At 47.2% G+C, this 19,230-nt stretch overlaps 1 protein-coding gene across 1 annotated transcript in view; it reads left to right on the top strand.

Moving 5' to 3' along the window:
- MEI1 (meiotic double-stranded break formation protein 1) overlaps positions 1–18,567 on the top strand; it is a 75,178-nt gene extending 56,611 nt beyond the window's left edge. The window contains exons 23-31 of the mRNA XM_045866804.2: positions 335–445; positions 751–911; positions 3,792–3,873; positions 4,288–4,463; positions 14,934–15,015; positions 15,476–15,582; positions 16,933–17,064; positions 17,251–17,363; positions 18,122–18,567. Coding sequence (XP_045722760.1) covers positions 335–445; positions 751–911; positions 3,792–3,873; positions 4,288–4,463; positions 14,934–15,015; positions 15,476–15,582; positions 16,933–17,064; positions 17,251–17,363; positions 18,122–18,167 — 1,010 coding nt within the window. The 3' untranslated portion in view covers positions 18,168–18,567. The remainder of the gene's footprint in view (positions 1–334; positions 446–750; positions 912–3,791; positions 3,874–4,287; positions 4,464–14,933; positions 15,016–15,475; positions 15,583–16,932; positions 17,065–17,250; positions 17,364–18,121) is intronic.
- The last annotated feature ends 663 nt before the right edge of the window (positions 18,568–19,230 follow it).

Raw genomic sequence — 19,230 nt, 5'->3', positions numbered from 1 at the left:
GATCTCTGCAGACTCTCCAACCTGGAGTCTTTGCTGGTATGAATGCTGTTACAGGATGCCTTTAGATCACATAAACTTGTGTAGTCTGTTCTAAGCAGTGCAGTCTGTTCTAAGCTGTGGGCTGCTTGCCTTCAGGTTTCTCTTCCTTGTTACTGTGTTTCTCTTCCTTGGCTGTATTACCAGGGACACTTAGTTTGTGCTTGGTCCCCAAGACTGGTAGACTGACATCCAAAATTAGCCAGTTGAAGGCCATTATCTGTGAGAATTATGAGGGCTGGTGTGCATGAAATCCATGGAGTGCTACATGATGGGGTGTCTGGGCACTCTCCTGCAGTGAGCAAGCTGTGTGGGAAATGCAGCCCTGCTGACGTGGACATCCTGCAGCCCTCCTTCAACTTCCTGTATTGGAGCCTTCATCAGACTACACCAAGCAGTCAGAAAAGAGGTGCTGGGGCCCCGGCTGAGACAAGGAATAGGAAGGGTGCTGGGCAGTGTCTGTGGCCATTGCTGCCCTTAGTTTTTTCCTCTTATGAAAATATATATGGGGAGAATGTTGATGGGCCAGACGGTCCTTTCTGGTTCTGATACCTGTGGTTCTAGAATGAAGCTGGAACCCTTAGAGCCTAAAGCTGATCCTTTTGTTCATTCACCATGTGTGCATGAAGCCCCCGTCAGGTGCTAACCACGATGCGGCACCGAGCAGGGGCTCCTGTGGAACTCATGGCCCTTGCCCCTCCACACCATCTCCAGCTGCTGCAGTGCTCCTTAGCAGCACGGCCCTGATTGAGCTTCTGGAGAAGACTCTGGCACTCACCTGGACTGAGATGGGCTCTCCCAGCACCACACTCCTTTGCTCGGCCTGGCTGCTCACAGCTTCCTTCTCTGCTAAGCAGCACAATGGCAGTCTGCAGGTGAGTCACTAGCCCCTGTGGCTTAGGGGCATGGGGTGGCACACAGAGGAGTGACAAAGTTCTTGAGTTCTGGTTCTAGCTCTGTGGCTTATTAGTTGAGTAACCTTGGCAAGGTATTTATTCTCTGAGCTTCAGTGTCCTTGCCTACAGAATGGGGAAGAAAACATCCAGGGTTGTTGTCAGGTTGGTTTATATTAATTTATCATACATGGATAACCTACATGCCAGGCTGTGTTCTAGGCACAGAGGAATAAGAAATAAATATGTACCCCATGTACCCCACACTTGGGAAACTTGTATTGTAGTCTTTAAGCAAAGCCTCGAAATGTAAGTAAGGTTGTACCAGGCAAAGATAGTAGGGAAAGGCATTCCAGGTAAAGAGAACAATTTGAACAAAGACATGAAACTGCACAAATTTAGGACATGGTGTACACATTTGGAGACTGGTGAGGTACTGTGTGACTAGAATGTAGGGAGTGAACTGTCAGATTGCACAGGAAGGCAGAAGCCAGCCTATGACCTTATAGTGCTGGGTGGTAAGCCGTGAAATTCAGACATGCGTGAGCTGTCATTGTGATTCTTGGGGAAGGTGATGCAGGGAACAGGGGAACAGTGAACATATCCACAGAGCACCTCTTTCCTCTCAGTCCCTCCCCACTCCCTTGTATGGGACCTTGTCATCATAGTGCCCTGCGTGAGCTCCTCTGTGGGCTGCTCCACATTCAGTCTCCTTCCTAAGCCTGTCTGCTCCTTGTGGATAGAAACGATCTAGCCTTTGAGGTGTCTTTGCCCTGTGCCCAGCCCTGTGCCATTCAAGTGCCATTTGTATAGAAGTGAGGTCATTTTTAAAGTTTGGCCTCCAAAAAACCAAAAAACAACAACAAAAAACGTTTGGCCTCTGAGGTGGCATCAAGCTGTGGCAAATCTATACTATAGTAAAGTCCTCTGGTTGTTGTCCATAGCATCGATTTGGGACACGAACCTTTTCTGCTTTTCTGTGTGAGGTTGTTGGGCCCACCTGTACCCCTGCAGTCACCTGCCTGGGTGGGAACTTGTACCGTGTGCCTGGCTTGCCCTGGTTTTCAGCTCACACCCAGCCAATTACCTACTAACCACCTCCACTCTAAGTCTTCCCCACTGCCTTAGCGTAGGCCTGATGGTTCGTCCTCACCACTAAAGTGGCCTATTAAGTTTCCTGGTCCCTGGCCTTTCCCTTGCTCCATATCTCCTGTCCCTGCAGCCAGTCTGTCTGCACTCTCCACATGGCCGCGGAGACCCTGCTGACCTGGCCTTTCTGCAGCCTTCCTTTCTGCCATTCTACCCTCCTTCTCTGTCCTCTGACCAACTGTTAGCTCTTCTCCAGATCAGCTGTGCTCTTTCACATCTCCATACTGTTGATGGTTTGACTGATTGATTGATTTTTTATTTTTTTTTAAGATTTTATTTATTTATTTGACAGGGAGGGAGAGAGAAAGAGAGAGAGGGACGAGCAAGCACAAGCAGGGGGAGCGGCAGAAGCAGAGGGAGAAGCAGGCTCCCCACCCAGCAAGGAGCCCGACATGGGGCTCAATCCCAGGACCCTGGGATCATGACCTGAGTCATCCAGGCATCCCTAATAGCCTTTATTTTAATTAATTAATTAGTTAAATTTTAAAAGGTTTTATTTATTCATTTGAGGGAGAGAGAGAGAGCACCAGCAGGGGGAGAGGCAGAAGGAGAGGGAGAAGCAGACTCCCTGCTGAGCTGGGAGCCTGACGTGGGGCTCAATCTCAGGACCTGGAGATCAGCTCACAACCTGAGCTGAAGGCAGGCGCTCAACCATCTGAGCCACCTGCGTACCCCTATTTTATTTTTTTAACATTTTATTTATTTGTCAGAGAGAGAGAGAGAGAGAGGGCGAGAGCGCACAAGCAGAGGGAGCAGCAAGCAGAGGGAGAAGCAGACTCCCCACTGAGCAAGGAGTCCAGTGTGGGACTCGATCTCAGAACCCTGGGATCATGACCTGAGCCGAAGGAAGCCACTTGACTAAGCACCCAGGTGTCCCAGTAGCTTTTATTTTTAAGACAGTTTTAGGTGTACTGAAAAAATGAGCTGATAACACAGAGCGTTCCCAAGTAACTCCCGCACAGTTTCCTCTATTAACATCTTACATTAGTATGTTATCTCAGTACCTTGGTACAGACTGGTTCTTCTGCCTAGAACCTGCTGGTTCCGCTAGCCAACAAGCATTTTTGAGGAGCTGCGTTGTGTCAGCCTGAGAGATCCAAGCAGAGAAGTAGCTCCTGCCTTAAAGCAGCATGTGTTCCGGGTGAGGGGAGCAGAGCCGACTCCGCTCCGAACTCACCGCTCCCAACTAACCCCTCAGTTTGGGCATTGCTTTGACTTTAAAGAGCATGTTCCCCATGCTGATCCTCAGCTGTTCTTCACAATAGTTCTGGAGGGAGTGAAAGCAGGTGGCATTATTCCCATTTCATACATGAAGAAAATAAGGCAGGCTGGGAGAGGGGCAGTGATTTCCCCTTGGCCACACGGCTGGCTAGTGGCAGAGCCAGGGTTTTGATTCTGGGCTGTCTGCCTCTAGATCTGTGTTAGTTGGATGGTGGGCTGAGGTGGAGCCTGAATCACAGATGAGGCCAGGGAGGCTCCCTGGTGGAAGAGTTCATTGACGATGGGGGAAATTTGGGAGAAGAAGGGTTTTCTATGTACAGGTTAATTTGCCTCACTTTCCTGAATCCAGGACTGGTGGGCTTCCAAGACTGTCTCCTCTGTCCCCCTGGATGCAATGGGTATGTGCAGGTACATAGGAGATACTGGGACAGGTTGTTTTCTGCTCAAGCTGCCAGAATGTGGGAGCTTGTCCCCTTACCTCTGCTCTACTAGGTTCACCAGACACTGTCCGTGGAACTGGACCAAGTATTGAAGGTCCTCAGCTTTCCAAAGAAAAAGGCTGCGCTTCTCTCAGGTATGGCCCCAAGGGCCTCTAGCAGGAAAAGAAGAGCTTTTCTCTTAGACTGTGAGATGGGACCACTCCCCCCAGATCAGCCTATGGTCACCCCATTATTATCTCCACTGTCTTCCCCCTATGACAGAGCTAGGTGGGAGGTGGGGAAGGAGGCAGGAACTGAGTATAAAGGTTTTCTTTCTTCTTTTTTTTTTTTTTTAAAGATTTTATTTATTTATTTGACAGAGAGAGACACAGCGAGAGAGGGATCACAAGCAGGGGGAGTGGGAGAGGGAGAAGCAGACTTCCTGCTAAGCAGGGAGCCCGATGCGGGGCTCGATCCCAGGACCCTGGGATCACGACCCGAGCCGAAGGCAGACGCTTAACGACTGAGCCACCCAGGCGCCCCAAGTATAAAGGTTTTCTTGCTTTTAGCTGCCATCTTATGCTTCCTGCGGACAGCCCTGCAACAAAGCTTTTCCTCTGCCCTTGTGGTCCTGGTGCCCTCAGGGACCCAGCCACCACCGGCCCCTGAGAACACTGTCCTAGCTCCACTGAGAACATCACAGGTGTTGTCCCTGGTCATTGGACTGCAGAACCTTTTGGTGCAGGTAAGGCCCTTGCTGAGTGGGATCCTGTCAGTGGAGTCTGCTTCTCCCAGAACAACAGTAGGAAAGGGTGGCTGCCTGTTAAGAACCTGGTATTTCCTCCAGGATTGGAGGTTGGATTAATTGGGACTTTTATTATAGTGACAGAAATGAAACTCAAAATGGCTCATAACTGAGAAGGCTAGAGGTCAGCACTGGCTTCAGGCCCAGGTGGATCCCAGAGGCTGACAATGTCATCAGAACTCTGTCTCCATGTCTTGGTTCTGTATTTCTCTCAGCTTTGTTCTCATGGGATGGTAGGATGACCAACAGCAGCACCTTTCCAGCAGCAAGAGACTTTCTCTGTCCCAGCAGTCCCCGGAACTGAGTCTCATTAGCCTGGCTTGGGTAACCTGCCAGTCACTGTGGCTGGGCCATAGGATGCTCTAGTTGACCTGGCTTGGGCCAGCGCCCTCTCCTGGAGGCTGGGGCATATAGTCAGCTCTCTGTAACTCATGTAGACTGAACACGAAAGAGGGATGTTCCGCAAAAGAAAACTGTTCACAGAAAAAGGAGTGAATTTCGTGTAAGCCAAAACAATAGATGTCTGCCTCAGAGGGTTTTATGATTCACAGCTTAGAGGACTTTTGGAGATCATTGTTTATCCAGCCATCAAATACTATGAAGAGTGGTGGGGGCATGGAGATATGTCAGGCGCCTGCCTTTGAGGAGTGAGCATTTGGTGGGGGGCTGCCATATAGACAAGAGGTGATAACACAGTGTGGTGAGTTTGAGGCTAAAGGGATACACTGCACTGTGGGAGTACTGGGTGTAACTAATAGGCTGGTGTAGGGTTAGTGAAGAGTTGCTGTCAGAGAAGGTTTCCTGGAGGAGGTGCTTGAGCTGGGCTGGAAAGACCACATGACTTGTCCTACCTCCCCAAGGGCAGGGGGGGTAACAGAACTGGCATTTATCTTGATGGCAGCACCATTTTTCTCTCTGGTATGGACTCATTCCCTGTCCCTGGTCTCTGGGACACCCTTGATTCCCCAGGACTTTCTTCTTTTAAGAAGCTTATTGTATATTACTTTCAGATATGAGCTGGTCACCATAGGGTGACTGAAGCCCTAGATGTTTATGCTGCTTTAGTTAGACTTGTACTCTCTTTTCTTGCCCTTTGGAGCTTGTCCAAGGGAGACAGATTCGGTCTGATCTGATGGCAAGTCATTCATGGGACAAGAGGAGGGAGGTGGGGGGAGCCAGCAAATGAGTGAGAGGACTTGCAGAGACTTCCTGGGGGTGGGATGGGGGCCTTGATTTGAGTAGACTCTATTTGGTGTCCAGATGATTACTGCACATACATGATATGGCTGTTGATTGTGGGAGATTATATTCAAGGATTGATCCCCACTGGGCCTGTGCACAGTATGGGGAAAGTTGGAAATGTAAGGAGATAGAGGATGCCCCAGGAGTGGCCCTTTGCTGGCACTGTGGTTGCTGAGCTTGTTCCGCCAGCACATCCATGCACAAGGCTCTCTACACTTAGCTCTCTCTGGTGTAAGTCCCCATTTTCATATCAGTCTTCCCCAGTCTATGAGCTCCTTAAAGGTAGGAATTGTGTATGACTAATCTTTGTGTCTTGTTCCCCTTGTGGGTTCAAAAAAATCAGGAATCAGATGAGAACCAAAACATCAGCTTTATTTCCGGTAAACGCTGTAGGAGAATGTAGCTGGGACTTCAGGTCATACTGGGCTTTTTTTTGGTCTGGAGTTTTTCATATACAGCAAAGGTGAAAGAATTTTAGTGAGAGGCCAAGTCTAACTAAAACAGCATATACCCACCACCTAGATTCTACCATTAACATTTTCGTATACTTGCTTTATATCTATCCAAAAAGAGCTTATTTTATTTTAATTCATTCATTCATTCATTCATTTTTTATTTTTTATTTTTTTTCCAAAGAGAACTTTTAAACCACCCTCTTTTCCCCCAGGCCAGACCAGGAGCCTATAGGCAGGGAAATTATGTTTACATTATGGACACTTTGCCACCTGGTTGCCATCTTAAGAGTTTAAGTTCGTGGGAGCATGACCTTTAATACCTTGATCCTGTCCTGATGGCATAGAAAATGGTAGGCTAGTATTTTACCTGTTAGATAAATCTCTCCTTTGGTGAGGAGGAGCCAGTTAAATGTGGGAGCAAGGGCAAATGCTTTCTCTCCAATGTTTTTGAAAGGGCCAAAGTTCTTATTGTAACATTCAGAACATAAGAGAAAAATTATTCTCTTATACTCAATATCCAGCATAAAGCCGGGCACCGAATTGGCATCCAATGTTTGTTGAATGAGTGAATGAGGACCAAGAAATTAATATGATATGGTTCTAGCCATTTAAGTACTCAGATTGTAGGAAATACTAATAATTACAATTAATGCCAAAATGATCTATTATTTGAATCAAGAAAGTCCTTGCAGGAGAGGTTGCATTTGAACCAGGCCTTGAGTGATGAAAAACTTTCCTCAAACCAGTAGCCTAAACACTAAGGGGTTAGTGACTTCCTGTAGCACCATTACCGTTCAACTGTCCTGCCCAGGAGCCTGGGTGTCACCAGGCCTGTGACACTCTTCTGTGCCTCTGGCAGTTTTTTTCTTTTTTAATCATGGTAAAATATTACATAACAAAATTAACCATTTTAATCATTTTTAAGTTACAGTTCTGTGGTAGTAAGTACATTTACACTGTTGTACAAACACTACCACCTTCTTTCTCCAAAACTTTTTCATTTCGTCAACCTAAAACTCTGTCTACATCAAACAGTAACTCCCATTGCCCCCTCTTCCCACCCCTTGACAACCGCTGTTCTACTTTCTGTCTCTATTTGACTATTTAACTCTTCTAGGTACCTCATATAAGTAGAATAATATACTATTTATCTCTCTGGAAGTTTTTGACTCTCCTCAACAGTCCCTGGGAAGGGGAACCACTTGGAGTAACTCATGAATTCCTCATGAGAGGCTACTGGGTCTGTGTGGGGAGTTGCTCAGCCTCACAGTCACTGTCCGTGCCGCTGCCTGATGAACAGGACCAAGTAGCCCCCTCCTCCTTTCTACCACTGACACACTCCTGAGAAATTCCCTGGCCTTCTGTTTTCAGCCATAGTGACCTTTCTGTCACTGCCCTTGACCCAAGGGAGTATATGGAAGAGTCATTTTGTTTCTCTGTCCTCTCCCCAGGGCTGGAGCTAAACCTCCTTCAGACCCTTCCATAGGTTTGCTGTTTAAAAATAGTTCTTTATTTGTTCAGTCATTCATACATCCAGCAAACATTATTCCATAGCAGTCCAAGAATAGAGGAGGTCTGTGTCTCTCCTGAGCTCCCGGAATGGTTTATTCAGCCCTGTAATAAGGATTGCATTTATCATATTATATGGTCAGTGGTCTGCATTTCTGTCTTCTTCCATAAAGCTGTGAATTTCTTTTAGGCAAAAACTTCTGCTGCTTGCGGGGGTCAGAGGAGGCCTCACAGAGGTGACATTGAATTCAGCCTTGAACAGTGTCTAGGCAGAGGTAGAGGGAAGGGCATTGCAGGCAGGGAAGACAGCATGAGCAAAAGCATGTAATATAGAAGTGTGCAGTGGGGTGTGGGGGGGGGCAGCGAGAATTAGAAGATGACACTGAGGAACTGGGTAGGGGCCATATCAGTGAGTACCTTACGTACCAGGCCAAGAAGTGTTGGGGGAGCCATGAAGGGTTTCTATCAGACTGAGTTTTTGAAAGATCACTGGCAACCCCATTAGGGAAGAGGGTGGGAAGAGAAAGCCTGAAGGCAAGGGGACTGTTGAGCAAGAGATTGTTGCAGTGACCCAAGTAAATGACAGGCCCATTTCACACCCACTGGGATAGCTAAAACAAAAAAAGAGAGATAATATCAAATGTTGGTGAGAATGTAGAGTAAGTGGAACAGGTTGTTGATGGGAATGAAAAGTGATACAGCTACTTTGGAAAACAGCCTGGAAGTACTTCAAAAAGCTAAATGTGGGATTACCATATGACCCAACAATTCTGCTCCCAGGTATTATGCTCAAGAAAATTGAAAGTGTTTATCTACACAAAAGCTTGTATACAGATGTTCATAGCAGTACTATTCATAATAGTTCCAAAGTACAAAGAACCCCAATGTTCACCAGCTGATGAGTGGATAAATAAATTGTATATACATACAATTGAATACTATCTGGCCATAAAAAGTAATGAAGTAGTCACATGCTACAACATAGATGAACCTTGAAAACATGCTCAGTGAAAGAAGCCAGACATAAAAAGCCACATATGATATGATTTCCTTTAGATGAAATGTCCAGGATAGGAAAATCTGTGGAGATGGAAAGTAGATTAGTCGTTGCCTAGGACTGGGGTTGGGGGACAGGCAATGGGGAACAACTGCTAATGAGTAATGAGGTTCTCTTTGGGATGATGAAAATATCCTGGAATTATATGACTGCAGGACTCAATATACTAAAAACTGCTGATCTACACTTTTAAAAGGATGAATTTTATGGTTTATGAATTATATCTCATTAAAGCTGTTATTTTAAAAAGCAGTATCAAGGGGGGAAGAATGACAGTACTGCATAAGCTAGGGCACTGAGTGCTGGTCCTCCTTGACATCTCTGGGCCAGAGCAGCCATGCGGCATCGGCACCACTGATGGAGTGCTGGGCAGCATGTGCAGAATCTGCAGGTGTCTGACCCAAGGTGGACCAGTGCAGTGCAGTGGAAGTTGCACTGGCCAGAATCACAGAGATCTGCATAGTAGCCCCTGCCCAGCTCCTAACTCTGAAGGGGTTTAGCAAATCAGTTCTTACTGATTCTCCATTTCTCTATCTGCAAAATAAAAGGAGTCTTTCAGCATTAGGTGTTTGGGCCTATGAGAACAGCTTCCATTCCCCCAGGAATGGAGCACAACAGAGAAGTGTTGGTTGCGGTGAGGATGGAGACAGTGTCCAGGGTTCACCATGCTGGGTTACATGGGGGAAAGAGGGCAGGTTAGTAGCAGTGGTAGGGTCCAAAGAAGGGTTGTGGTCACTGGTGTGATTTGCGTGTCACTGGAGTAGGGCAGAGCCAGGGCAAACTTCCCTTCTGCTTAGTTCTTAGAGGAACCACAGGACTGTAAGTCTCTGAATGTCTCCGGAGTAGAAATACAGTAGGTTTGTTCTGGGTTTCTTTGGAGATGGAGACCTTGGCCAGCAGGTGGAGCTGCAGGAAGACAGGAAGGGGGCCTTTTCTCATGTCCAGGACTGTCTAACAGTAGAGCAGGCTGCCTTGGGGTGAATGGAGAAGAGTAGTCTTGTGGCTGGGGGTCTCCAAGCAGAAACCAGGTGTCCCCAGCAAAGACGGCTGCTGGATTCCAGGCCAGTTGCTACACCTCTTTGGAGACTTGGGTAGGGTAAGTGTGGGTGTGAGCAGGGAAGAGAGTTATCCTTGTGCTCAGACTTGGCTTTGTGATTGGGGTGGGCGTGGAATGTTGTTATCAGTTTGGAAATCAGTGAGCTCATTAGTTTTACAAGATGTGAGGTTTTGATCTCAAGGGTCATTCCTACTAGAGCAGAGGTTCATGTCAGGTTAAGGTTCTAGGAGAATAGGAGGTGGAGAGAGAACATTTACTGAGTGCCTGCTCTGGGTAAGCACTTGACATATGTTATTTATTCATCACAATTCCTCTATAAGGTAGACATTATCATCTCTGGGTTTTTTTTGTTTTGGTTTTTTTTTTAAGTAGACTTCATGCCCAGCGTGGAGCCCAATGCAGGGCTCAAACTCACAACCCTGAGATCAAGACCTGAGCTCAGATCAGGAGTCGGACGCTAACCAACTGAGGCACCCAGGTGCCCCTCATCTCAGTTTTATAGACAAGGAAACAGAGTCCCAGAGATATTAAGTAACTTCCCTGAGGTCACACACTTTTAGGTCAGAATTCAAACCTAAGTCTTTTTGGCTACAAAATCCATGTTCTTTCAGTGTCCCAAGAAGTGCATCCTGTGAATAGGAGCCGTTATTACCTGAGTGGTCGTACCTGGCTTTCCTAATGCCCAGCGGCCCTGGCTCTTCATACACCGTTCAGCCAGTCCTCACTGGGTGTATTAGGTAATATGGACAGGGGGTCAGAGAGTGGCCCTGGGGTCACAGCGCTTGACCAGGTGGGGAAGCGAAAGCATGCTGGCCCATAACTGATCTTGCTTACCTGGGAAGAGGCTGGAAGTTCCCACTGGTTAAGAGCTAATATAATTTAATTTTTTAAAAAGATTTTATTTATTTGAGAGGGAGAGGGAGAGATAGCATGAGCCAGGGGAGTGGCAGAGGGAGAAGCAGGCTCCCCACCAAGGAGGGAGCCTGACAAGGGACTCGATCCTAGGCCTCTGGGATCATGACCTGAGCTGAAGGCAGACACTTAGCTGACTGAGCCACCCAGGCGCCCCAAGAGTTAATTTTAGATTGGAGGAGAAAGGGCACAAAGCCTAGTGTTTTGTTCTAGACCTGCCATCTACTGATATGCACAGGTGTCTTCAGGTCAAGTATTTTTTTCTCTGGGCCTCATTTTCTCAGCTATAAAATAGATAAGTGGATTAGCTCAAACACTTCAAGCTCTGTGCCTTGGAGGCCTTAGGGGCTCTGTGGAGAAAACCCAGGGGTTGTTAAAGAGGGGGCTGTTACCTCTGTTGTGCATTTCATGAAGCTGCTCTCACCCTTTATTGAGTGTTTACTTGGTGCCAAGCACTAGCTGAACACTGTATATCCATTCTCATCCAACCCTCTCAGCAACCCAGTAATTTTTTTTATCCCCAGTCAGCAAGGGTAAGTGACCTTGGCCAGGGTCACATAGATGGTAAGTGACTAAGCAAGGATGCAAGCCCAAGTCTGTCCCATATTCTTTTTTTTTTTTAATTTTTATTTTTAAAAAAGATTTTATTTGGGACACCTGGATGGCTCAGTTGGTTAAGCGCTGCCTTCGGCTCTGGTGATGATCCCAGGGTCCTGGGATCGAGCCCTGCATTGCATCACATTGGGCTCCCTGCTCAGCAGGGAGTCTGCTTTTCCCCTGCCCCTGCTTGATCTCGCTGTCTCTCTCTCTCTCTGACAAATAAATAAAATCTTTTTAAAAAATAAAAATAATAAAAATAAAAGATTTTATTTATTTAAGAGAGAGAGCTAGAAAGAGCATGAGTGGGGGGTAGGGGCAGAGGGAAAGGGAGAAGCAGACTCCCTGCTGAGCAGGGAGCCCAATGCAGTGCGACGCAGGGCTCTATCCCAGGACCCTGGAATCATGACCTGAGCCACCCAGGTGCCCCCTTTTTTACCCCAAGATTTTATTTGAGAGAGAGCATGAGCAGGGCAAGTGGCAGAGGAAGGACAAGTAGACTCCCTGCTGAGCAGGAAGCCCCATGACTTGGGTCTCTCAGTCCCAGGAACCTGAGCTCAGGACCTGAGCTGAAGTCAGACACTTAACCAACTGAGCCACCCAGGTGCCCCTGTCCCATATTCTTTTCTTTTCTTCTTTTTTTTTTTTTTTAAGATTTTATTTATTTGACAGAGATAGCAAGAGTAGGAACACAAGAAGGGGGAGAGGGAGAAGCAGGCTTCCCGAGGAGCAGGGAGCCCGATGCAGGGCTGGATCCCAGGACCCTGGGATCATGACCTGAGCCGAAGGCAGACACTTAACGACTGAGCCACCCAGGCGCCCCCCTATCCCATATTCTTAACCACCACATTGCTGCCTTCTGAAGAACAGTGTGAAGACAGCTTAGCCTTTTTTGTTGTTGTTAGTTTTTACCTTTTAAAAAATCAGTTATTTTGAGATATAATTACATGCCATAAAATTCACTAATTTTAAGTGTACAATTAAATGAGTTTTGACAAATAGTTTTGTAAACACTATCACAGTCATGATATAGAACATTTCCAGGGCGCCTGGGTGGCTCAGTCGTTAAGCGTCTGCCTTCCGCTCAGGTCATGATCCCAGCATCCTGGGATCGAGCCCTGCATCAGGCTCCCTGCTCAGTGGGAAGGCTGCTTCTCCCTCCCCCACTCCCCCTGCTTGTGTTCCCTCTCTCGCTGTGTCTCTCTCTGTCAAATAAATAAATAAAATCTTTTTTTTTTTTTTTTTTTAAAGATTTTATTTATTTATTTGAGAGAGAGAGAATGAGAGAGAACACATGAGAGGGGATAGGGTCGGAGGGCAAAGCAGACTCCCTGCCGAGCAGGGAGCCCGATGCGGGACTCGATCCCGGGACTCCAGGATCATGACCTGAGCCGAAGGCAGTCGCTTAACCAACTGAGCCACCCAGGCGCCCTAAATAAAATCTTTAAAAAAAAAACAAAACATTTCCATCACCCCAGAAAGTTCCCTTGTGCCCCTCTGTAGTCAGTCTCTTCTCCCCATCCCTGTCCCTCAGTAAACACTGATCAGCTTTCTCTCACTATAGTTTTACCATTTCTAGAATTCATATAAATGAAATCATACAAAATGTGGTCTTGTGTGTCTAAATTCTGTCAGTTAGCTTAATGCTTTTGAGATTCATATTGTCATGTGTGTCAGTACTTCATTTCTTTTTATTGGTGAGTAGTCGTCCATTATATGGCTGTACCACAACTGTTTACCCATTTACCTGTTGATTTGGGACTTCCAGGTTTTTGGCTATTGTGCATAAAATTGTTCTTAATACTAAAGTACAAGTCTTTGCGTGGACATACAATTTCATTTCTCGTGGGTACATATCTAGGAGTGGAATTGCTGGGTCAAACAACATATTCGCTTTCTTTTTTTTTTTTTTTAAAGATTTTATTTATTTATTTGACAGAGAGAGACACAGCAAGAGAGGGAACACAAGCAGGGGGAGTGGGAGAGGGAGAAGCAAGCTTCCCACAGAGCAGGGAGCCCGATGTAGGGCTTGATCCCAGGACCCTGGGATCATGACCTGAGCTGAAGGCAGACGCTTAACGACTGAGCCACACAGGCGCCCTGACATACTCACTTTCTAATGTGTGTAACAAGTTACCACAAATGTAATGGCTTGGCACCATACTGTATTATCCCACAGTTCTCTGTATCAGAAGTCTGGGTAAGGTTTGACCAAGTTCTTCACTCAGGGTCTCACAAGGCTGAAATCAAGGTGTTGGCCAGGCTGGGCGCTTATATGGAGGATCTGGGGAAAAAAATCCACCTCTTCCTCAGGGCCCTCTTCTAGCTCTTTAAGGTTGCTCACATTCTTCCTTAGCCGGCCCCTCTATCTTCAAACCACGATGCGTGCTGAGTCCTCACACCCTCAGGCTCTCTGGTTCTTCTGCCACCAGCCAGACAAAACTGCTTTTCAATGGCTGGTGTGACTAGATTGGGCCCAAATAATCTCCCTTGTGCCATATATTGTAGCATAATCACAGGAGTAACATCTGGGAGCAAAGTCATGAGATAGTCTTAAAATTCTGCCTACCACTATGAAGTATATGTTTATAGGGAAGTATATGTTTATAAGAAACCGTCAAACTTTTCCAAAATGATCGCACCATTTTACTTTCCCATCAGAAGTATATGAGAGTTCCAGTTGCTCCACATTCTGGCCAACATGATATTGTCAGTCTTTTTAATTTTAGCTATTGGTGGGTGTTGTAGTGGTATCTCATGGTGGTTTTCATTTGCATTTCCCTAATGACTGATGATAATGAGATCTTTTGGTATGCTTATTAGAGCATAAAATTTTGTTTGATATAAGGTTCTGCTTTAAAAAAAGGTTGAAACCTATTGGCTTAGATAAACTGTGAGGTTCTTACAGAGTCTATAATCTGTGAATCTCTTAGTGGAGCCCAGGGCTTAACTCCTCTCCCGAAACAGTCTATTGTTTTTTAAAAAAGATTTTATTTATTTGAGAGAGCAGGAGCGGGGCGGGAGGGGGCGTGCTCAGAGGGAAAGGGAGAAGCAGACTCTGCTGAAGACCTGAGCTGAAGGCAGACGCTTAACCATCTGAGCCACCCAGGCACCCCTCCTTTTCTGAAACAGTCTCTTGAATGTAGGTAGAGTGTTGGTAAATCATCAGTATAAGCACTATGCTCTATGTGTGGGTTAGAGATGAAAGCAACAAACATTTTTTTTTTAAGATTTTTTATTTATTTGACAGAGAGAAAGACAGTGAGAGAGGGAACACAAGCAGGGGGAGTGGGGGAGGGAGGAGCAGGATTTCAGCTGAGCAGGGAGCACAGTGCGGGGCTGGATTGCAGGACCCTGGGATCATGACCTGAGCCGAAGGCAGACACTTAACTACTGAGCCACCCAGGCACCCCAAGCAACAAACATTTCTTAATTATCTACAGGGTTACAATCCCAAATCTGAAATTCGGAAATACAAATTATTCTGAAAACCAAATTTTTTTTTCTTGGTTGGCAATAACACTCATTGGTAGCAAAACCTGACATGAAGGGGTTTTGTTTGTTTGTTTATTTGTTTGCAGAAGGACCCTCTGTTGTCCTATGCCTGTGTTGGCTGCCTGGAAGCCTTGCTTGACTACCTGCATGCCCGGAGCCCAGACATCGGTAGAAACCTTGCCCATTCTCTGATGTTCCCATATGGGTGGCCAGCCCCTGCCACCTTACTGTCCCAGACTCCCAACCTCTGTTTTTTGATTCATACTCATTTTGTTTAATTATTTTCATAACATGCAAAGGCATTGTGATGTCCATTATATGGATGAGGACCCTGCAGTCCAAAGAGGTCAAGTAACCTGCCCAACCAAGGTCACAAAGCTCCGAAGTGGCAGAGCCCTTCCTGTTGCCTGCTTCCCACAATAGTGGGATATAGTCTCCCTGAGCCAGGCAGCATAGGTGGATAGAAGCCCAGGGAGGAAAGAAACTTCCAGTGGTCAGTTTGTCCAATGCCCTGCCTCTAGCTGAGCAACCCCTTTTTGAGCCAATAAGAGAAAATCCTCTTCAGCAATGCTCCAAGGCCTCTGGAAAAGCAGCAGTAACAACCCAGGGTGACTGGTGTTTCCTTTAGCATTCCATGTGGTCTCCCAGCCCTGGAATCGGTTTTTGCTGTTTACCCTCCTGGATGCTGGAGACAGTTCCTTCCTCAGACCTGAGATCTTGAGGCTCATGACCCTGGTAAGTGCAAAATGGATGGTCCTGTGGTGTGAAGAATGTCATGAGCTGGGTGGTCCTGAAGAGGCCAGGTAGAGGGGTAGAAAGTAGAGGGGCTGGGTGGGCCTTCACCTTATAAGAGGCCTACTCAGAGAATTCCTCTAAACGCCCACATCTTCTCACCCTGCAAAGACCCAGATACTCTTTCTAATTCATTAGCACGTGAAACGTTGGCCAGGGCTTGTCTGCTACATCCAGATCCTATGCTAGGGACCAAAGATGTCACTGAGCCAAATGCTCTGCCTTCTAAGGGTCCCTCAGTCTAAAGAAGGAGATAGACAAGGAAACTAATAGTTAAAACATGATGTTATTAGTGGCATAGTAGAAGATATGCTAAGTGCTTGGCGCACAGTAAGTGCCCATTGAATAAACAACAAAGCAGTGAGCCTGTGAATGAAAGTGAAGTGAATCAATGAATAAATCAGTGGTTGTTGTGGGAACACAGAGAAGAGTACAGTTGACCACTGAATAACTTGGGGGTTAGGGTCAACTGTGCTGACCCTCTCACAGTTGAAAATCTGCATATTAACTTTTGACTCCCCCAAAACCTAACTACTAATAGCCCACTGTTGACTGAAAGCCTTACTGATAACATAAAGTCAGTTAACACATTTTGTATGTTATGTGTACTAGATACTGTATTCTTACAATAAAGTAAGCTAGAAAAAGAAAATGTTATTAAAAAAATCATAAAGAGAAAATACTTTTACAGTACTGTACTATATTTATCGAAAAAATCTGTGTATAAGTGGACCTGTGCAGTTCACTCTCGTGTTGTTCAAAGATTGACTGTAATTGCTTCTGCCAGAGCCAGAGGGGAGAGGTGAATAAGGATGCAATAAGCACTCAATTAATGCCTCTATTTCTTTAATGAAATGAAAACATTCAGCAGGAAGGAAACATTTTAGGTGAGGTTTGAAGGATTAATAGGCAAAGAGGAGGAAAAGTATTCCAGGTAGTGAAGTGAAAATAGCAGGTAAATGAGTAGAGTACATGGTGGTATGTTTGGATAACCACACATAGTCCTTTTTGGCCATGAGTGTGAGGTGCAGGGCCAAGCAGTGAGGGGAAGGATACTGAAGGGGTCAGCAGGGCTAACTCTCTCAGGGTTTCACAGTCTGCCTCATTTACCCCACTCTTCTGTGACACAGCCCCACCTCTGCCCACCAACTCTGAGCTCCTGAAGGCAGGGTTCTCTGGGCTTCAGATCTGTGCCCCCAGCCTGGTGTCAAACACAGCAGGGACACCGGAAATATCTGTGAATGAAGGAGATGCCAAATCACTGTGTGTTTGGGGCTTCTCTCCCTGGCCTAGTTTGTGCGGTTCCAGAGCAGCAGTGTCCTCTCTCATGAGGAAGTGGGTCATGTTCTGCAAGGTGCAGCTTTGGCTGACCTCTCTACCCTGTCGAACACCACACTCCAGGCTCTGCGTGGCTTCTTCCTGCAGGTGGGTGGGAAGGGGATGCTGGGTAGCTGCTGTAAGCCTAGACTGTCCATGCCATCTTCTCTGCGGAGGATGGGTGCTCTGGCCACAGCAGCCGTGGGAGGTCAGGAGTACAGAGGGTGGAGGGTTGAGAGGGCCTGTATGGAGTGGCTGCTGAGAAGGCCTATCTTCCCTGCCTTCTTCCCTCAGGTCCAGAGCATGGGCCTCCTGGCTGATTACAGCACAGCCCAGACCCTGCAGGCCTCCTTAGAGGGCCTTTCGAACCTGAGCACCTCCTCCGCCCAGCCACCCCTGGACATGCTGTATCCTTTCTTTCATCTGGGAGCCTTGGACTGGGCAAGGTCACCCAGGCTATGGGAGGCTGTGGCATCATGCTTCAGCGGGGTGACACTGTCTACAGCTCTGTCCTTTAAAGCATTTGCATCAGTGAGAATAATAGTGCATAGTAATGATACTGACTTATTCTATTTAAGTTCCTACCAAGGGCCACGCACATTACTTGTACTATGTCTAATCCTCACAGAGGCTAGGGCTGTTAACATAGATGTAACTTACACCAGAGAGGTTAAATGATGTGCCCAGGATCACACAGTAATAGCATCAGGATCTGACCCCCATTTGTCTGTCTTCAGAGCCACATCACCACACTCAGGAAGGAGCCAGTCCTTCCCCAAGAGCTTTGGAGAAAGTTGCCCAAACCCAGTTGATACAGGTGCTTCCCTCAGCCCAGTGGGGGGGTGCTGGCTGACTGACCTGTCCCTAAGAAAGCCTGGGGTTGTGGGCAGTGGCTAGAGGCCCTCTGTGGGTGGTTGTGGTGCTCCAGAGACACTTCAGTCTGGGCATTCAGTCTGGTGCTTCCTCCCCATCCCCACTGGCTACCTCCCTGGCTCTCCTTTCCCTGTGCCTGAAACAGTTCCCTGTTGAATACCTACCCTGGTGTTTGGGTCCCAGATTTGGAATCCAGCCCACTATTCCTAAGAGCACCTTTGGGCTCTGGAAGTGTGGTTCTCCCATGGTTGGCTCCTCCTTTCTGCGTTTTCCTCTCATGTTTTGCTGCCAGTTGCCTCGGAGGGGTGGCTGTATCCCTATCCCACATCAGAGACTGACCCTCATAACTTGAAGGCCCAGAAAGAGAGAACTAAGACTTGGAGAAGAGAAAGTCAGAATTGTCGGGGAAATGGATGACAAATGTAGCCATTTACTCCATTGTTGAAATGGAGTCAGGAAATAAAATGATACACTCACATGTCTCTGTGGGCTCTCCAAAAACATTTCTGTCTCAACTTATCTTGGCTCCCTGGAGCTGATTAACTCTGCCCCTGGGATAGTGGATTGCTTCAATAAGGAATGGATGGCCTCCTCAGGGACAGGGGATGGGATTTGTTCTGGTAACATGTAAGGAGCACCAGCTGGCTGCCTCAGTTGTACCCAGAAGATACCAGTCAGGCCATCCACGGGGCTGGAAGTGCAGAGAAAGGCCATGTGTGTGGTACCCATGTGATCCAAGTGCTCTGAGAGGCACTTTACCTGCTGCCTCACCTCACATGAAGGTGGAGAGAGGTGCAATTTCCAGGCAAGGAAGCTGAGCAGGTCAAATCCTTCTGTACCTTGCTAGCCGAGCCCAACTGGTCCCTGGCTAAAGTGGGTTCCTGTGTTTCTTTCCGTGGGCCCTCCCCAGAGCTTGTATTTGATTACTACGTGTGCAGTTCTTTTAAGGTCTGCTCTCCACAACTGTGCCTGCTTTCTGTTCCCAGCTCAGCCCACTACGCCTCTGGCTCCCTGTCCGCCTCCAGAGCCCCCTGCCCCCCCACCCACACCTGGGTGCTGGTAACTGGGCAGCCCACCCTACTCCTCGGGCTTGGCTGTACAGACCCTGCACAAAACTGGTCTGAACTCCGTCCTAATGAACGGATAGGGAGGCCCCCGACGAACCAGGTTTAGAAGCTGGTGGACTGGAGAGGCGAGCAGGGGATGCACCAACTCCGCACTGCCGATTTCTTTTTTTTTTTTTAAGATTTTATTTATTTGACAGCGAGAGAGGGAACACAAGCAGCGGGAGTGGGAGAGGGAGAAGCAGGCTTCCCGCGGAGCAGGGAGCCCGATGCGGGGTTCGATTCCAGGACCCTGGGACCATGACCCGAGCTGAAGGCAGACGCTTAACGACTGAGC

This window comes from Mirounga angustirostris, unplaced genomic scaffold (assembly GCF_029215605.1).
Source record: "Mirounga angustirostris isolate CCGP_5_RB_7025 unplaced genomic scaffold, mMirAng1.0.hap1 SCAF_5, whole genome shotgun sequence".
Lineage (NCBI taxonomy): Eukaryota > Metazoa > Chordata > Mammalia > Carnivora > Phocidae > Mirounga > Mirounga angustirostris.
Note: the sequence above shows the minus strand (reverse complement) of the source record. Positions and strands in the feature narration are given on the sequence as shown.